Genomic DNA, 20380 nt, shown 5'->3' on the forward strand with positions numbered 1-20380 from the left:
TAAACTGGATTCTGCTTATCTGCTTCTTCAATCACTCACTTATCACCTAGACTACTCCAACAAAACATCTCAAAACTGTGGCCTCAATCACAACGTAAAACAAAGGCAAAAATGGGGTGGGGTCATCTGCAGATTCCCCCCCAAATTCAGACTCCATCCATATCTGAAACTGCAATATGTCACTGGTCCTTTATCAGCTTTGTGTCTAAATCCTGGGCCTCCCTTCCCAACATCATGAGTACAGCCACTTCTGAAGGAGACTCACTACCCTTTTCTCAAAGGCTGGTGAGGATGGACAAATGCCGATCCTGGCAACATCCTAGCGCAAATAATGAAAAAAACTCAGGAGCTTTAATTGTAACAAACCCTTGCATTTCAGTAAAGCCTTTCACTGGTTCAAAGTTGAAAATTCAAAGTAAATTTATTATCAATCTATTCTTATGTCACCCACCATACACTACCCTGAGATTCATTTTCTTGCAGGCTTCTTCACAATAAAACAAAGTACAGTAGAATGAAAAACTACACACAAAGATTGGCAAATAACCAAAGAGCAAAAGAAGATAAATAAATGAACAAAAACAACCTAACATGCAAACAAATAGTTAAATGATACTTAGAACATGAGTTGTAGACTCCTTATGAATGAGTCCATAGGTTGTGGCAAGTGAAGTTATCCATTCTGGTTCGGGATCTGGCTAAGGCTTGTGAAACTTAATAGAAATAGTGACTTTTTATTTCACTTTTTCACCTTTCATTACCACAATAGATTTGAGAACCCTAGTTTCATATCCACAAGCCATTCTGTCTCCAGTAACTATGTTTTGCCTCCTATTACTTTCAGTCACAGCAATGCTTTGAAGATTGGATAGCAGATCTTCACCAATCACTTTATAATTGGCCACTCAGCCCTTGATCTCTTGGTCTTTTTCAATAGATTATTTCTGATCTGCATCTCCACTCCAATGACCTTTGATCTGTTAACACTTGAAATTTTGTTGAAGTTAACTTTAGTCCCAAATGCTCCATTCAAACCCCTGGAATGACACTATATTTGCAAAGTGGTAACACACTCCCTCTGTTCTTGAAGTAATAAGATGGTTCCCAAGATCCTCCTCAAACAGCTTATCTTTAAGTTTTAGATTATGTCTTCCTATTCTGGATTTAGCTACCAGAGGGAAGAAAAGTCAAACTAAATTGATTATCAACTCTGTCACGGATGGTCCCAAGCATGGCTGAGAAATGAGGAAAATTGGTCTTGGGACTAACAACCCCTTCCCATAAGAACCCAGTGTTGTAGAAACATCAACAGAAGACCTCATCCCAGGGAAGGTAAGGATCTTTGCTGAAAAGATATGTAGATGGGCTACACCTGGATTTGTAAGACTGGCCCAGAACAGAGGACTCTGATGACCTGCTGTCGGCAGTCTATGCCCCATTTGGGATGACAGGCTAGAGGAGGGGAAGAAGTAATTGATTTTCAAAGTATGTTTATGTCACTATATAATATACTGACTTGAGATTCATTTCCTTGCAGGCGTTTACAGGAAAAGAAATAAATGCAATAGAATTTATGAAAAACAATACATACACAAAATCTAACAAACAACCAATATCCACCGGAACTCACATTGTCGAAGTGAAAAAAAAATAACACTGAGAAGCTGAATTGTAGAGTCCATGAAAGTGAAAGTATCTGTTGTAGAATCAGTTTAGTGTTGTGGTGAGTGAAGTTATCCACTCTAGTTCGAGTACATCAACTATTTAAAAATCTCCTGAAGAACGCCCCTTAACCCCTAAACACATGGGAGTTCCCTATTTAACATAAGGACACATTTGACTTGGAGGCAGTGCTGAGGAGGTTCATGCAATTAATCCTATGATGAGTGACTGCTTAAAGAGGGGAGGTTAAGGTAAAGTTCACTGGAATTTATTAGGATAAGGATTGGTCTTACTGAAGTTTAAGGTTCGGGGGGGCTTTGCTGGGAAAATGATGAATAGTTTGGGCAGCATAGCAGTTAGCTTAACGTTTTTACAGTGCCAGAGACCAGAGTTCAATGCCACCACTGTCAGTAGGGAGTTTGTATGCTTTCTTCTTGAATTACATGATTTTCCTCTGGGTGCTCTAGTTTCCTTCCATATTTCAAAGACTTGTATTTAGTGTTAGGGTTGGTATGTTGTGGGCATGCTGTATTTATGCTGGAAGTGCGTTGAAATGGACTTCACCAGCACATACAGGTTAGTAGGTTAATTGGTTACATTGGTGTAATTGGGTAGCGTGAGCTCACTAGGCTGGAAGGGCCTGTTACAATGCTGTACCTGGATATTAAACAAACAATGTTTAGGACGGTGGTGAATATTGGTTTGCGGGGTTGAGGTGCTTGATATTGCAGTGTTCGTCAAGTTTGGCAATTAGCATGCAGATGTTTCATCATCAGTCGACGTGACATCCTCAGTGCACAGTAGTTGGTGTTTCTGTCTGTGAGTGCTTGCGTTTATATAGGCCCCTGAATTGTCTCAGTCTTGTTGGTTAGCCCTTCGGTTGATCCTTAAATTCTCTTGGCTCATGTTTCTTTTGCTCTTAGGGGTTCATAGAAGGCATCTATTTTGATACAGAACAGGGATTATATAAACACAAGCACTCCCAGAGAGAAACACCAACAACTGCGCACTGAGGATGTCACCTCAACTGGTGATGAAACATCTGCAAGCTATTTGTCAAGCTCGGCAAACACGGCAACATCATAAACAATGATTTGTTTGTCAAGAGAACTAAATGGATCATAATTAAGTTCTTTTAGCCTTGTTACCATTGTGTTTGAAATAAAAATAATAAATAAAATGCAGGAAGTATACACAATGTGAGAATATATCTGAAGTCAAAGTATCAGAGGGAAGGTTTCAAGTGATTGACTTTTCAAACGAACTCTTCTGAATTGTTCCATTGAATCTACACTAACTCGCTCTAAGGCCAATACATCCGTTTCGGTGTTTGACTGTTCAAATTAAAACTAGACGTGTATAACAAAATGCCAACTACATCACGTTTTGCTTGAGGTATTTTGCCTCCAGGACATGAAATTTTCTTCACAAACGTTCCTCTAATTCATTAAAATGCAAAATGCCGCTTCATAAATATGTGAAGTGTTTAAATCAATATTGAACACACCAAATAGCAAATAGTAGCTACACTTCGTCTGGGGAAGAAACGATTGCAGGAAATTAATGTAAATCCCACCAAATGATCTGGCAAATATTTCACTTCAATCTGCAGTGTAAACATTCATTTGAGATCCTTTCTAAATTGCTCATTTAGACAAGGAGAAGAGACTGAATTTCTATCTGTTGCTCACTTGGTATGTGGACTGTGCTGTACAGTTGCAAGGCTTAGAAATCGAGAAGGCCATAAACTATATACTTAGTGAATAAATTCTCAAAGCAGTTACTGCTAATGTGGTTTTCCTAGTCTATAAGAAGGTCATAGTCTTCAATAATTACATGATTATCCATGATAAATTTTTCTCTATCACACACCAACTATCGTTAGCAGGGGCCTGTGGACAAGCCCATCAGGTGTCTTCTGCCCATTGCTATAGCTCAGCCACACCCAAACAGATGCAAATTCTTCACTTCTGAACAAGGATTCTTTCTCTCCACTGTCTGCATCCCATCATTAAGCTGACAGGACCATCCCCATGTTTATTATCCTGCCCATCTCCACTGAAACCATCTGGGAATATTTAATTCCTGACCTTGGTGAATTTGCAACTGCATCTCCAGAAAAGGCAAAAATATCACATTCATTTGATGATAATGATACGGCCTGGTGAGGAAACACCAAAGCCCGAGAATGGAAAAGTGCACAAAAAGTCGTGGACACAGCCAAGTGCATCACAAGAAAATACCCACCCCATCACTGGGCACATCTATAAGGAGAGCTACCACAAGAAAGCAGCATCCATCATCCAGGACCCCCACCATGCAGGTCACACTCTTTCTCACTGCTACCTTCAGGAAGGAGGTCCAAGAAAATTAGGTCCCATGTCAACAGGTTCAGGAAGGTTATTACCCTTCAACCAACAGCCTCCTGAACCAGTGTGCATAACTTCACTCAGTTCAACTCTGAATTCACTCTACAACCTATGAACTCACTTTCAAGGATTCTGAAAATCAGGTTGTTTGTATCTACCTACCTACCTATTTATTTATTTATATATATATATATTATTTATAGTCTTTTTCTATTTGCACAATTTTTCTTCTGCATATTTGCCTTCTTGTGTAGTTTTTCACTGATTCCATTTTATTTCTTTGTTCCATTGTGAATACCTGCAAGGAAATGAATTTCAAAGTAGCATATGCTGACGTATACACACTTTGATAATAAATTTACTTTGAATTTTGACTTTTTGATAATTGAGACACAAATGTGTCAAAGGAGGAGTGGAATCAGAGTGGGAGGAGTTAGGGAAGGGAGAGGAAAACTGTGAGCCAGTTGGTGGGTCTTTGATCATGATGAGTTGCTGGTCAGAAAGTGCCAGACTGTGTGTACCAGTGTAAGCACTGCACTACAAGGAATGCACTGTAGATACAGCAAGTGATTAAGAAAGTAAATACAACAATAGGCATTGTTGCGGGGACAGATGGAGAAATTCAATGATAAGACTGGAGTTCAACCCAGCTAAGTGTGAAGTGGTTCAATCCAGATAAGAGTGAGGTGGCTCATTTTGGTAGGTCAAATATGATGGCAGAATATAGTATTAATGGTAAGACTCTCGGCAGTGTGGAGGATCAGAGGGATCTTGTGGTCTGAGTCTATAGGACACTTAAAGCTGCTGCGCAGGTTGACTCTGTGGTTAAGAAGGCATACAGTGCATTGGTTGTCATCAATCGTGGGATTGAGTTTAGGAGCAGAGAGGTAATGTTGCAGCTATATAGGACCCTGGTCAGACCCCACTTGGAGTACTGTGCTCAGTTCTGGTTGCCTCACTACAGGAAGGATGTGGAAGCCATAGAAAGGATGCAGAGGAGATTTACAAGGATGTTGCCTGGATTGGGGAGCAGGCCTTCTGAGAGTAGGTTGAGTGAACTTGACCTTTTCTCCTTGGAGAGACGGAGGATGAGAGGTAACCTGATAGAGGTGTATAAGATGATGAGAGGCATGATCATGTGGATAGTCAGAAGCATTTTCCCAGGGCTGAAATGGCTAGCACGAGAGGACACAGTTTTAAGGTGCTTGGAAGTAGGTACAGAGGAGATGCTGGAGTAAGTGTTTTACAGAGAGAGTAGTGAGTGCGTGGAACAGGCTGCCGGTGACGGTGGTGGAGGCAGATACGATAGGATCTTTTAAGAGACTCCTAGATAGGTACATGGAGCTTAGAAAAATAGAGGGCTATGGGTAACGCTAGGTAATTTCTAAGGTAAAGACATGTTGGGCACAGCTTTGTGGGCCAAAGGGCCTGTATTGAGCTGTAGGTTTTCTATGTTTCTAATACTGGTATGCATAATATCCTTGAGAAGACAGTGGCAAAGCATTTCACAGACTGCTGAAGTTTTTCATCCCAATGACCTTGTAGGGAAGAAGAGGTCCTTTTAATTCAGCAGAGAATGTGACTCAAAAGGAAATGGAGGAGCAATACCTCATATTCCATATGGGTAGCCTCCAGACTGATGGAATGAGCATCAATTTGTCTAACTTCTGGTAACGTTTCCCCCCTCCCTCCTCCTCTCTTTTTCCATTCCCCATTCTGGCTCCATTCTCACCCCTCCTCTTATCCTCATCTGCCTATTATGTCCCTCGGGTTCCCCATCTCCCTCCATTTTTCCCATGTCCACTACCCTCTCCTATCGGAGTCTTTCTTCTTCAGCCTTTTATCTCTACCACTTATCTCCACTCAGTAAAATTCAAAGTTGAAAGTAAATGTTACTGTTAAAGTACATATATGTCACTGTATACAACCCTGAGATTCATTTTCCTGTGGGCATACTCAACAAATCCATAGAATAGTAACTATAACAGAATCAAAGAATGACAACCCAACTAGGGCGTTCAACCAGAGTGCAGAAGACAACAAACTGTGCAACTAGAAAAAAAGAAGAAATAATAATAATACATAAATGAGCAATGCATCTCAAGAACATGAGACGAAGAGTTCTTGAAAGTGATTCCATTGGTTGTGGGAACAATTCAGTGAGGGGTCAGTGAAATTGAATGAAGTTATCCCCTTTGTTCAGGGGCCTTTTTTGAGGGGTATTAACTGTTCCTAAACCCGAGGGTGTAAGTCCAACGGCTCTCATACCTTCTTCCTTATGGCAGCAGTGAGAAGAGAGCATTTCCTGGGCGGCGGAGGTTTCCTGATGATGGACACTATTTTCCCACAAAGTAGTTTCACGTAAATGTACTTGATGGTTGAGAGGGTTTTACCTGTTATGAACTGAGACATATCCACTACTTCTTGTAGAATTTTCCATTCAAGGGCTTTGGTGTTTCCACACCAGACAGCAACACAGCCAATCAATATATTCTCCACTACACATCTATAGAAGTTTGTTGAAGTTTTCTATGCCATACTGTATCTCCACAAACTCCTAAGGAAGTAGAGGCACTACCATGCTTTCTTCATAATTGGACTTACATGCTGGGTGCAGGACAGCTCCTCTGAAATAATAACACTTAGGTATTTAAAGTTGCTAAACTTCTCCACCTGTAATCCCCCAAATGAGGATTGGTTCATGGACCCCTGGTTTATTTCTTCTGAAGTTTACGAGGACTTTTTTTTTTGTTGGGGGAGTTCAGAAATAAGAGTCACATTCTCAGAAATATAGGGGTTAGGAATTAATATTCGATCATTCAATAAGATCACAGCTTTTTATCTCAGCAGCATTTTTTTTGCATCAATCCACACTACCTATCCCCTTAAATATATTTAAAAATATAGATCATTTTCTTCAAAGTGATTAAAAAATATGCAATAAAAATGAGCAATGCTGGAAACACACAGATGCCATCTGTAGAATGAGTTAGTTTTGTGGTCTTCGAGCCCTTAAGTTTAGCTTCACTATGACCACTCTGATCAATTTAAACTAAAATTGACTTTGTTTTTTGTCATTTGCAATTATTGTATTTCCTTGTAAAATTCATGTATAATTTATGTTTAATTTATGTTTTTCTGGTGAATGCTCCTATCTGATCCTGTGTGCCTGTGAAGCTACTGCAAGTTTTTCATTGCACATGTGCATAAACGTGCTTGAGCATATAACAATAAACTTGACTTTGAGATATAAAAATGTTACACATTTCAATGAAATAACCTGTTTCCTTGTAACCATGAAAAGTATAAACCTGATCTACTTAATCTCTTATTAAATGTCAACCTCGCCATCCCATAAAGCAAAATGGTGAACTTTTGCTAACCTTTCTCTCCATCTCTCTTTCAGTGGGGAGATACAGTGTATTCCTTACATAATATTCCGGAGATGACCTCATCAGAACTTTAGGTAACTGAAACAAAATAAAAATCTACTTGCGCTCAAATCCTCTTACAAAAAAGGTTGACGTACCATTCCTATTCTAGTTGCTTGCTTTAATCACACATTTACTTTCTGTGATTCATGTACAAGGGTGCCTAAACACTCCTTTCAATCTCTCTCCATTTCAAAGTATTCTATTTCTATCTTTTTCACCAAAGTGGATGACTTTGCTTTTTTCCACATACTGTCTGCAAAATCTTTGCCCATTCACACTAACCTGACTCAGTCTTCTTGAAGCCTCTCTACTCTTTTTTCATAGCAAACATAGCTTTGTCAAAATCATTCAGCATGGAAACAGGCCTGTCGGCCCAACACATCCATGCCAAAAAAGCTGCCTTTCTAAGTGGATCCCTGCCTGCTTTTCAAGCTTATCTCTCTAAACCTTTCCTCTCCTTGTACATTTTTGCACCATCCATATTCTTTGTATCCACCAGCAGATTTGGTTACATTGCACTTAATCCCTCATCTGAGTTGTCAACTGGGGAGGTTCCAACAACCACACCTACACCATCTCAGTAACCTTTACCCCCAGACTTGTGATACACACTAAAAAACACCATTTACTTTTCTCAGTTCCTTTGTCTCCATCGCACCTGTTTCCAGGATAAAGCTGTCCTTTCCAGAACTCAGAGCTGTCCTCCTCCTTCAAAGAATGGGGTTTCCCTTCCTCCACCTTTGTGGCTGCCCTCACCCACATCTCATCCATTTTCTGGACATGAGTTCTTACATCTTACCCAATCTTCCCGCCACCCTCCACTGCAAAAATGATAGAGTCTCTCTTGACCTTAGCTCCCACCTTACGAGGCTCTGCATACCTATCACCTCCCTCTGCTGTCCCTCTTTCTTCCCTTTCACCCATCATCCATTCTCCTCCTCTATCAGATCCCTTCTTCTCCAGCCCTTTACCCTTTCCACCTATCTCCTCCCAGCTTCTTACTTCATCCCCTTCCTCCTCCTCCCACGTGGCTTCACCTTCACTTTCTAGCCTGTATGACTGCCCCACTCTTCACCTTCTTATTCAAGCTTCATCCTCCTTCCTTCCAGTCCTGATGAAAGGCCTTGGCCCAAAACTTTGACTCTTTATTAATTTCCCTAGTAGCTACCTGACATGCTCAGTTCCTCCGACACTTTGTTTATTTTACGTGGTACACACACTGTAGCCTAGGTTTTGTGGTGTTGAAGGGAATAGAATTTGCAAGGGTATCAGTGCTTTGTGTCAGGTGGTGTTGAATTTATTGAGTGTTGTTGGAATGGTATTCATCCTGACATGGGGAGAGTATTCCAGTTCCCATAACTGCCAGTTGAAGAGAAAGGGTAAAGGTGGGCTGATGAATCATTTTGTCCTACTGGACCCAAGTTCTGAAGCTAGATCATAAAACACAAAAAATAGAATAACAAAGTGGGGCGCTTCAGCCCATGATGTGTCGACCTTAAACCCGTTCAACAATCAATCTAACCCTTCCCTGCACAGCCCATAATGCTTTATTTCACTTAAATCCATGTCTCTCTCTTGTATGTCTCTAATGCATCACCTTCTACCATCACCTCCATCAATGTGTTCTATTCGCCCACAACTCTTAGTGTAACAAACCTCCCTAAGCTCCCCTAAACTTCCTCCACTCACATTAAAAAGATGTCCTCTGATATTGGTGATAGCCACTCTGGGAGAAAGGTGCTGGCTATCCACCTTTCATATATCATCATCATCATTATGGGCTGTGTTGTATGACGTGGACGATCATGGTCGATAGTTCTTAGAAAAATTTTTGACAGAAGAGGTTTGCTATTGTCTTCTTCTGGACAGTGTCTTTACATATTCCATGTAGATGTGTGGGAAATCGGAGAGATGCGTTTGAGAGCAGAGTTGATGGTGGAAGAAGGGAAGCCCCTTTGTTTAAAAAAGGAAGACATGTCCTTCGTCCTGGAATGAAAAGCCTCATCCTGAGAGCAGATTTAAAAAGGAAGACATCTCCTTTGTCCTGGAATGAAAAGCCTCATCCTCATCCGCACATCTGCACTCACCCTATCCGCCCGCCACCCAACTCGGGATAGGGTTCCCCTTATGCTCACCTACCACCCCACCAGCCTTCAGGTCCAATGTATAATTCTCTGTAACTTCTGCCACCTCCAACGGGATCCCACTACCAAGCATATCTTTCCCTCCCCCTCTCTTTCTCCTTTCCACAGGGATTGCTCCCTACGTGACTCCCTTGTCCACTCGTCCCCCCCATCCCTTCCCACCGATCTCCCTCCTGGCACTTATCCTTGTAAGCGGAACAAGTGCTACACCTGCCCTTACACTTCCTCCCTCACCACCATTCAGGGCCCCAGACAGTCCTTCCAGGTGAGGCGACACTTCACCTGTGAGTCGGCTGGTGTGGTATACTGCGTCCAGTGCTCCCGGTGTGGCCTTTTATATATTGGTGAGACTTGACGCAGACTGGGAAACCATTTCGCAGAACACCTACGGTCAGTCCGCCAGAGAAAGCAGGATCTCCCAGTGGCCACACATTTTAATTCCACGTCCCACTCCCATTCTGATATGTCTATCCATGGCCTCCTCTACTGTCAAGATGAAGCCACACTCAGGTTGGAGGAACAACACCTTATATACCAGCTGGGTAGCCTCCAACCTGATGGCATGAACATTGACTTCTCTAACTTCCGTTAATGCCCCTCCTCCCCTTCTTACCTCATCCCTGACAAATGTAGCTGTTTGTTTTTTTTTCTCTCTCTCTGCCCATCACTCTGTCTGTTCTCCATCTCCCTCTGGTGCTCCCCTCCACCTTCTTTCTCCCGAGGCCTCCTGTCCCATGATCCTTTCCCTTCTCCAGCTCTGTGTCACTTTCGCCAATCACCTTTCCAGCTCTTAGCTTCACCCCACCCCCTCCGGTCTTCTCCTATCATTTTGCATTTCCCCCTCCCCCCACTACTTTCAAATCTCTTAGTATCTTTCCTTTCAGTTAGTCCTGACGAAGGGTTTCGGCCCGAAACGTCGACAGTGCTTCTCCTTATAGATGCTGCCTGGCCTGCTGCGTCCCACCAGCATTTTGTGTGTGTTGTTTGAATTTCCAGCATCTGCAGATTTCCTCGTGTTTGTGGATTCCTGAGTTAGTCAGATATGCTTAAACTGTTCTATTAGTATTGAGAAATATGTAGGTATTGTTTTATTTAGAGATACAGTGTGGAACTGTAGAGATTCAGAGATTTAACCCTAGCCTAATCACAGGACAACTTACAGTGGCCAAATAACCTAATAACTGGTATATCTTTGGACTGTGGGAGGAAACCAGAACACCCAGAGGAAATCTTTGCGCACAAGGGAAGGACATACAAACGTTCTTACAGAGTACACCAAAACTGAACTCTGAACTCCAAATGTCCTATTATGTCCCAACACGTAATTCAGCCGCTCCTCCACTCACTGTATTTACAACTACTGCTATCTCAGAAAAAACAGCTAACGTCGTGAAGGGCCCCTCCTATCATCTTCATTCTCTGTTTTCCCCTCTCCTATTGGACAGAAAAATCTTGAAAACATGGACCATAACCCAGACCATGCTTTATTCTCGCTAGTGCCATCAGGATGAATGTACAGGAGCCTCAGGACTCCAACCAGCAGTTTCAGGAACAGTTATTACCCTCAACCATCAGGCTTCTGAACCAAAGGGGAAAACTTCACTCGCCCCATCATTGAAATGTTTCTACAGCCTATGGACTCACTTTCAAGGACTCTTCATCACATGTTCTCAATATTTATCGCTGATTTATTTATTATTATTATTATTTCTTTCTTTTTGTATTTGCACGGCTTCAAAGGTACAATTTAATATCAGAGAAACGTATACAATATACATCCTGAAATGCTTTTCCTTCACAATCATCCTCAAAAATAGAGGAGTACCCCAAAGAATGAACGACAGTCAAATGTTAGAACCCCAAAGTACCCCCTGCCCCCAGCTCCATCCTCCCGCACGTTAGCGGCAGTGAGTAACAATCACCCCTTCCCCCAGCCGGCAAAAAGAAGCATCAGCACCTGCAACAGAATACTCAAGTATGAGCAGAGCAACAGCAAAGACACAGACTTGCAGTTACCCCAAAGGCTTTGTGTTTCACCCAGTATGACATACCACAGGCTCTCTCTCTCCCTAATAAGGGAGAAGGAGGTGTCTCTGTTTTCCTAGCGAGTGAAGTTATCCCCTTCGGTTCAGGAGCCGAATGGTTTGTTGTCCTGCACACTGGTTAAATGTCCAAGTTGGTGCATTTTGTTATGGTTAATATTCTATGGATTATTGAGTGTGTCCACAAGCAGATTAATCTCAAGATTGTATATGATGATATATACGTAAATACTTACATAATATACGTACTATGAACTTTGAACTGTGAACCAGACTAAAAAACAGTTTCTATCTCATTGTTATCAGAATCTAGAACGGAATCTTAACTATAAAAAGGCAAACACTTCATCTCCCAATCGACCTCATCATGGCCATTGCACGTATTTGTCTACTTGCACTGCACTTTCTAACTGTTACATTATCTTCTGCATTCTTCTCTTCTCTCTTTACTACCTCAGTGTACTTATGCATGGAGTAATTTCCACACAGGCTGAAGATTTTTATTATACCTTACCACATGTGTCAATAATAAATCAATTTCAGTTCCCATTATTCATAACCCCATTTCCTTCCCTGAACAGTGTCCAGTCCCACTTGTGTCCCCGACAGTGTCCAGCCTCAGTGGCAGTCAACCACTCTGAAGCATCAGGTTGATCCAGTCAATGAACTACAATGTTACGTACGGGTTTCCATGGCGATTATGCTGATATTGTGCCAAACATCAGTCTCTCTGTCCAGAGGCTTTGCCAATGTTATTTTTCCATCATCAGTATTAATGTTGAACAGTCTCTCAAGGTCGGTGTGTCGATCAATGGAATACCTGCAAAACAAAGGCATTCAGTCCTCATGTCACTCAAAACATAATGCCAGTGAAGGAGTAGGAGGCGAGTGCATAGCTAACTTCAACCTTTAGCAAAATGAGTAATACACAACAAACTCCCTCATTGTAATTTCAGCCAGTCTCTATAACACTGTGGTGAACTACATATACCTGTCTGGACTGCTCCTGTGGCTCCTCCCACAGACCCCTGTATAAAGGCGATTGAGGCCTGAGCCCGGAGCGAGCTTAGAGTGAGTTATTGATGGTGCATCAAACACCATAAGACAAAGTAGCAGAATCAGGACATTTGGTCCATCAAGTCTGCTCTGCCATTACATCATGGCTGATTTATCATCCCTCTCAACCCATTTTCCTCCTTTCTTCTATACTGTTTGATGCCTTTACTAATCAAGCACGTATCAACCTCCATTTTAAGTATCAAGTTAAATTTTATTGTCATTTGACCGTAGTTTTACACAACCAAGCAAAACAACTTTCCAATGGACCATGATATACCCTCAAGGCATATATTATACACAGCACAGGAAACAAGTTATTACCACAAATAGATTAATAAGTAATAGCTCAGCCTTTTCTCCTTGGAGTGAAGGAGGATGAGAGGTGACCTGATAGAGGTGTATAAGATGATGAGAGACATTGATCGTGTGGATAGTCAGGGGCTTTTCCCCAGGGCTGAAATGACTAGCAGAGATTGGTGAGTGCATGGAATGGGCTGCTGGTGGCTGGTGGTGGAGGCGGAAACAATCAGGTCTTTTAAGAGACTCCTGGATGGATGCATGGAGCTTAGAAAAATAGAGGGCTATGGGTAATCCATAATTCTAATTTGAAGTAATTCTAAGGTAAGGACATGTTTGGCACAGCTTTGTGGGCTGAAGGGCCTGTATTGTGCTGTAGGTTTTCTATGTTTCTATGTTTCTAATTCAAAATGCATGTAGTTCACGGCACAGGGAAACAATGAACAGATCACTATCTTAGTGACGAGACTGGTGGTGACAGGGTATTCTTCAGTTTCTTCGGAATATACCCAATCACTTGGCTTCCACAGCCATCTGTGACACTGAATTCCACAGATTCACGATTCCCTGGATAAAGAAATTCCTCCTCACCTCTGGTCTTGTACTCATCCACTATAGGAAATATCATCTTCCTGTCCACTCTATCTAGGCCTTTCAATATTTGATAGCTTTCAGTGAGCTGCTCTCGTGACTACACCCCTCCCACACCTGGAACCACCACGGTGGGCTTCACAGCAGAACAGGTGAGAAGGCAGCTGAAGCGTCTCCACCCAAGCAAGGCTGCAGGCCCGAATGGTGTCAGCCCCAGGGTGCTCAAAGCCTGTGCCCCCCAGCTATGTGGAGTACTTCACTATGTCTTCAACCTGAGCCTGAGTCTCCAGAGGGTTCCTGTGCTGTGGAAGACATCCTGCCTCGTTCCTGTGCCGAAGACGCCGCGCCCCAGTGGCTCCAATGACTACAGACCAGTGGCATTGACCTCCCACATCATGAAGACCCTGGAGACATTTGTTCTAGAGCAGCTCCGGCCTATGGTTAGGCCACTCTTAGACCCCCTCCAGTTCGCCTATCAGCCCCAACTAGGAGTTGAGGATGCCATCGTCTACCTGCTGAACCTTGTCTACGCCCACCTGGACAAGCCGGCGAGCACTGTGAGGGTCATGTTTATTGGCTTCTCCAGTGCGTTCAACACCATCCACCCTGCTCTGCTGGGTGAGAAACTGACAGTGATGCAGGTGGATGCTTCCCTGGTGTCATGGATTATTGATTACCTGACTGGCAGACCACAGTACGTGCACTTGCAACACTGTGTGTCAGACAGAGTGGTCAGCAGCACTGGGGCTCCACAGGGGACTGTCCTGTCTCCCTTTCTCTTCACCATCTACACCTCGGACTTCAACTACAACACAGAGTCTTGCCATCTTCAGAAGTTTTCTGATGACTCTGCCATAGTTGGATGCATCAGCAGGGGAGATGAGGCTGACTATAGGGCTATGGTGGGAAACTTTGTCACCTGGTGCGAGCAGAATCATCTGCAGCTTAATGTGAAAAAGACTAAGGAGCTGGTGGTGGACCTGAGGAGGGCTAAGGCACTGGTGACCCCTGTCTCCATCCAAGGGGTATGCGTGGACATGATGGAGCATTACAAGTACTTGGGGATACGAATGGACAATAAACTGGACTGGTCAAAGAACACTGAGGCTGTCCACAAGAAGGGTCAGAGCTGTCTCTATTTCCTGAGGAGATTGAGGTCCTTTAACATCTGCCAGACGATGCTGAGGATGTTTTACAAGGCTGTGGTGGCCAGTGCTATCATGTTTGCTGTTGTGTGCTGGGGCAGCAGGCTGAGGGTAGCAGACACCAACAGAATCAACAAACTCATTTGTAAGGCCAGTGATGTTGTGGGGGTGGAACTGGACTCTCTGACGGTGATGTCTGAAAAGAGCATGCTGTCCAAGTTGCATGCCATCTTGGACAATGACTCCCATCCACTCCATAATGTACTGGTTAGGCACAGGAGTACATTCAGCCAGAGACTCTTTCCACCTGGATGTAACACTGAGCGTCATAGGAAGTCATTTCTGACTGTGGCCATCAAACTTTACAACTCCTCCCTCGGAGTGTCAGACACCCTGAGCCAATAGGCTGGTCCTGGACTTATTTCCACTTGGCATGATTAACTTATTATTATTTAATTATTTATGGTTTTATATTGCTATATTTCTTCACTATTCTTGGTTGGTGCGACTGTAACAAAACCCAATTTCCCACGGGATCAATAAAGTATGTCTGTCTGTCTGTCTGAGATCTCCCTTCATTCTTGTAAGTTCTAGCGAGTACGGGCCCAGATCCATCAAACATTTCTCATACATTAACCCTGTCATTCCCAGGATCATTTGCATGAATTTACTTCCATTCTTCCACTTCTATCTGAAGGTCAACATGCAATAACTTCTAACCAGACAGTTCAACTTTCATTCACCTCAAAATACATAGGAACAGAACTTTGCAATTAACTATTTATGAATTGTAGACATCCTTTCTTCCAGGAAAATCAACACACAATATATTTCATGTTCATTTTTTTGTGATGTGTACTTCACTGCCAATGCCATCATTTATTGTCCATCCTTAACTGCTTCTGAATTGAAGGGGTGGTTAACCTCTTGATCTGAAACAATGACTCTCCATTTCTCTCCACAGATGCTGCCTAATTTGTTGAGTCACTCTGGCAGCTCACTTTTTATATCCAGATTCCAGCATCTGCGGTCTCTTGTGCTACCAATCACACCGATGATTTTGAAGTCACACTGACCAGCCTGAGCAACAGATATCCTCCCCTGAAGATATTATTGAGCTAGATAGCTTTTCACTTAAATCTAGCAATCTTGTGGTTTCATTTACTGAAGCTAGCTTTTTCTTTTAAAAATCATTCTGGATTTAGTTATGTGAATTTGAATTTCTCAGCTGGATCTGAACTAACAGACTCAAAGGATTCAGCAGATACTGGAAATCTAAAGCAACACACACAAAATGCTGAAGGAACTCAGCAGGTCAGGTAACATCAATGGACAAAAATATGCAGTCGGAGTTTTTGGGCTGAGACCTGCTTATTTCACTTTATTCCTCTCCGTAGATGCTACCTGGCCTGCCAACTTCTACTAGCATTTTGTGGGTGTAACATCTCTGTCTAAGTGGACAATTTAGTCCACTACTTAACTGCACCACTACTAGACTCCTAATTTACACACAGTGGTTGAAATTGAAAAGACTATCTGATATTCTCTGTCTGATCAATATTGGCACTAGCAAGAGCTCCCTTCATCTTCTTTGAAATATTCCATGAGAACTGAATCAAAATCAGAATCAAATTCAGATTTATTATCGTCATGAAATTTGTAGTGGCAGCAGTACAGCAATACATAAAATATGAGTATGAGTTATAATAAGAAATACATAAACAAGTAGGAGAAAAAGCAGCAGTCTAGTGAGGTAGTGTTCATGGTTCATGGACAGTTTAGAAATATGATGACAGAGGGGAAGAAGCTGTTCCTTGAGTGAGTGTCATTAGGCTCCTGTACCTCCTCCCTGATGATAGTAATGAAAAGAGGGCAGGTCCTGGATGGTGATTGATGCCACCTTCTTGAAGCATTCTCTTCTTAAAAATATCATGAATGGTGAGGAGGCTAGTACCTATAATGGAGCTGGCTGAATTTACAACCCTCTGCAGCTTTCTCTGATCATAAGACCATAAGATATAGGAGCAGGGGTAGGCCATTCAGCCCATCGAGTCTGCTCCACCATTCAACCATGGGCTGACCCAATTCTTCCAGTCATCCCCACTCCCCTGCCTTCTCCCCATACCCTTTAATGCCCTGGCTGATCAAGAACCTATCTATCTCTGCCTTAAATACACCCAATGACTTTGCCTCCACAGCTGCTCGTGGCAACAAATTCCACAGATTTGCTACCCTCTGACTTAAGTAATTTCTCCACAGCTCTGTTCTAAACGGACATCCTTCAATCCTGGAGTCTTGTCCTAGACTCCCCTACCATAGGAAATAACTTTGCCATATCTAATCTGTTCAGGCCTTTTAACATTCTGAATGTTTCTATGAGATCCCCCCTCATTCTCCTAAACTCCAGGAATACAGCCCAAGAGCTGCCAGACGTTCTTCCTAGGGTAACTCTTTCATTCCTGGAATCATTCTTGTGAATCTTCTCTGAATCCTCTCCAACGTCAGTGTGAATAACATAAATCCTGTCATTTGGCACCTCCGTAATAGAGGGTGATGAAAACAGTCAGAATGCTTTCCACTGTACAGTTGTAGAAATTTGCAGAGTCTTTGGTGACATCCCAAATCTCAACAATCTCCTGATGAATACATTTGTTGGTATGCCTTCCTGTATTTCACAGATCCTCGAATTAGTACCTTTTGTCAAAAGAGATTTCGGGGCGGGGGGGGGGGGAGTGACAGCAATTCATATACTCGTACACCATTGATACAGGCCATTTGGCCCAACCACACCCCCCACCCAGCTAATCCTAATTTCTTATATTCATCCCAAATCCCAGATCCTTCTATGCCCCACCCTTCTATGTACCTATCAAAGTGCTTCTTGAATGATACTATTGTACCTGCCTCAACCACATTCCCTGGCAGCTCATTCCATATACTCACCACCCTCTGTGTGAAAAAGATGCCCCTCAAATCCCTTTTCAATCTTTCCCCTCTCACCTTAAACCTATGCTCTCTGCCCAATCCTTTGACTGCCTTATTTGGTATTGTTGAGGAAAGAGTTATAATTTTGGAGCCTTCCCATTTGTGGGTACTGGCTTTTATTTCTCTTATGGCTAGGAGGGCGGTCTTGCTTAAATGGAAGTAGGTTGCCCCCCCTTACAGATGCTCAATGGTTATGTGATGTTATGTTATGTTTAAATCTAGAGAAGATTCGTTGTTCGATTTCTGATTCTAAGCAAGATTTTCAAACGTTATGGGGACCCTTTCTGAATTATTTAAAAAATCTTTGAATTGTTATTAAAATATAGATCTGGGCTATTATTATAAAACACTATATGGTAAAGTACTCTTTTTTTCTCCTGTTTTTTTTTACCAACCAGCTTTGTCTTGGTAGGGGGTATAGATTTTTAAAAATAATATAATTAACCATACTATTGTATGTCACCATTCAATTTATTTTATTTGATTGATCATCATTATGGGATACCGTTATTGTATCAGCCTGATTTATATACTGTGCATTTTGTGCTATTTTATTTCGATTCATAATAAGTATCCTTATGAATTCTGTATTTGTGCATATGAAACTTAATAAAAATATTGGAAAAGAAAAGAAACCCGTGCTCTCTAGATTTAGACTCCCGTATACTTGAGGAAAGATCATCTATGCTTCTCAGAATTTTAAACCCTCTGTAAGTTCACTCCTTATTCTCCTACATTCCATGGAATAAAAACCTAGTCTGTACAATGCTTCCATATAACTCAGGCCCTGATTCATTTAATATCTGTGCCAATCGTTTCTGCACTCTTTCCAGTTTAACAAGCATCTTTTGTATAACAGACTGATCAAAACTGTACACCCCAGTCCAAGTGTGGCATCACCAACGGCTTAGACAACTATAACATATAGCTCCAACTGCTACATTCAATCCCCTGACTGGTGAAGCCCAGTGTGGTAAATGCCCTTTTAAACCACCATGGGCTGTAAGGAATTTATACATTCTCTTCCGATACCATGAGTGTTTCCTTCTTTGGGATTTTCTACCTAGGAGTGATGTGGGTTTCAGTCACTGAGGGCATGGTAGTATAGTGCTTAGCATTTTCTTCTGTAGTTTAACGGGGGCACGACTGCGCAAGCGCGTGTGAGTCGGACCGCGAGGTAGCGGGAGTATTTAAAGAGAACAGTAGATGGAGCGGGCAACGTTGTAGTGGGCGACGGAAGAGTAGGAAGACTTTGTCATGAGAGGCTTTGGTGAGCAGAGGCTGAGGACGAGCTTCACTCCGAGTGAGGTAAGGCCGGGTAAGTTCCTTTCAAAGGAGAAAGTTTCAACAGTTGAGGCAAGTATTGGGTAGGTCATGGCAGCTGACATTGGCCGTGTGGTTTGTTCATCCTGCAGCATGTGGGAAATCAGGGATACTTCCAGCATCCCTGATGACTATGTGTGCAGGAAGTGTGTCCAACTGCAGCTTCTGGCAGACCGCATTGAACGTCTGGAGCTGCGATTGGATTCATACTGGAGCATCCGCGATGCTGAGAAAGTTGTGAATAGCACATTCAGTCAGTTGGCCACACTGCAGGTAAAGGCTACTCAGGCAGAAAGGGAAGGGGTGGCCACTAGACAGCGTAGCAGTAGGCAGGTAGTGCAGGAGTCCCCTGAGGTCATCTCCCTCCTAAACAGATATACTGTTTTGGATACTGTTGGGGGAGATGTCTCATCAGGGAAGGCAGCAGCAGCCGAGTTCATTGCACCATGGGTGGCTCTGCGGCACAGGAGGGAAGGAAAAGGAGTGGGAGAGCTATAGTGATAGGGGATTAGATTGTAAGGGGAATAGATATGCGTTTCTGTGGCCGCAAACGAGACTCCAGGATGGTATGTTGCCTCCCTGGTGCAAGGGTCAAGGATGTCTCTGAGCGGCTGCAGGACATTCTGGAATGGGAGGGTGAACAGCCAGTGGTCGTGGTGCACATAGGTACCAACGATATAGGTAAAAAGCAGGATGAGGTCCTACAAGGTGAATTTAGGGAGTTAGGAGATAAACTAAAAAGTAGGACCACAAAGGTAATAATCTCTGGATTACTACCAGTGCCACGTGCTAGTCAGAGTAGAAATAGGAGGATATTTCAGATGAATACGTGGCTTGAAAAATGGCGCAAGGGGGAGGGATTCAAATTTCTGGGGCATTGGAACCAGTTCCGGGGGAGGTAGGACCAGTATAAACAGGACGGTCTGCACCTGGGCTGCACTGGAACCAATGTCCTAGGGGGACCGTTTTAAATCCTCCTGCTGTTCAGGAGGATTTAAACTAATGTGGCAGGGGGATGGGAACAAGTGCAGAGAGACAGAGGGGTGTAAAATGAGGGTAGATGCAAAAAGTAGTAAGGTGAAATGTAAAAGTGGCAGGCAGGCAAATCCAGGGCAAAAAGCAAAAAGGGCCACTTTTCAACATAATTGTATAAGGGCTAAGAGTGTTGTAAAAACAAGCCTGAAGGCTTTGTGTGTCAATACGAGGAGCATTCGTAACAAGGTGGATGAATTGAATGTGTAGATAGTTATTAATGAATACGATATAGTTGGGATCACAGAGACATGGCTCCAGGGTGACCAAGGATGGGAGCTCAACATCCAGGGATAT

The 20380-nt window shown here is 42.8% G+C and overlaps 1 protein-coding gene across 2 annotated transcripts in view; it reads right to left on the bottom strand.

Moving 5' to 3' along the window:
- cdh8 (cadherin 8) overlaps positions 1-20380 on the bottom strand; it is a 311216-nt gene that overhangs the window by 44823 nt on the left and 246013 nt on the right. For both annotated transcript variants that reach the window (XM_073070417.1, XM_073070416.1), the window contains exon 8: positions 12335-12471. In XM_073070417.1, the coding sequence (XP_072926518.1) occupies positions 12335-12471 (137 nt within the window). The remainder of the gene's footprint in view (positions 1-12334; positions 12472-20380) is intronic.

The sequence above is a fragment of the Hemitrygon akajei genome, chromosome 17 (assembly GCF_048418815.1).
Source record: "Hemitrygon akajei chromosome 17, sHemAka1.3, whole genome shotgun sequence".
NCBI classification, from domain to species: domain Eukaryota; kingdom Metazoa; phylum Chordata; class Chondrichthyes; order Myliobatiformes; family Dasyatidae; genus Hemitrygon; species Hemitrygon akajei.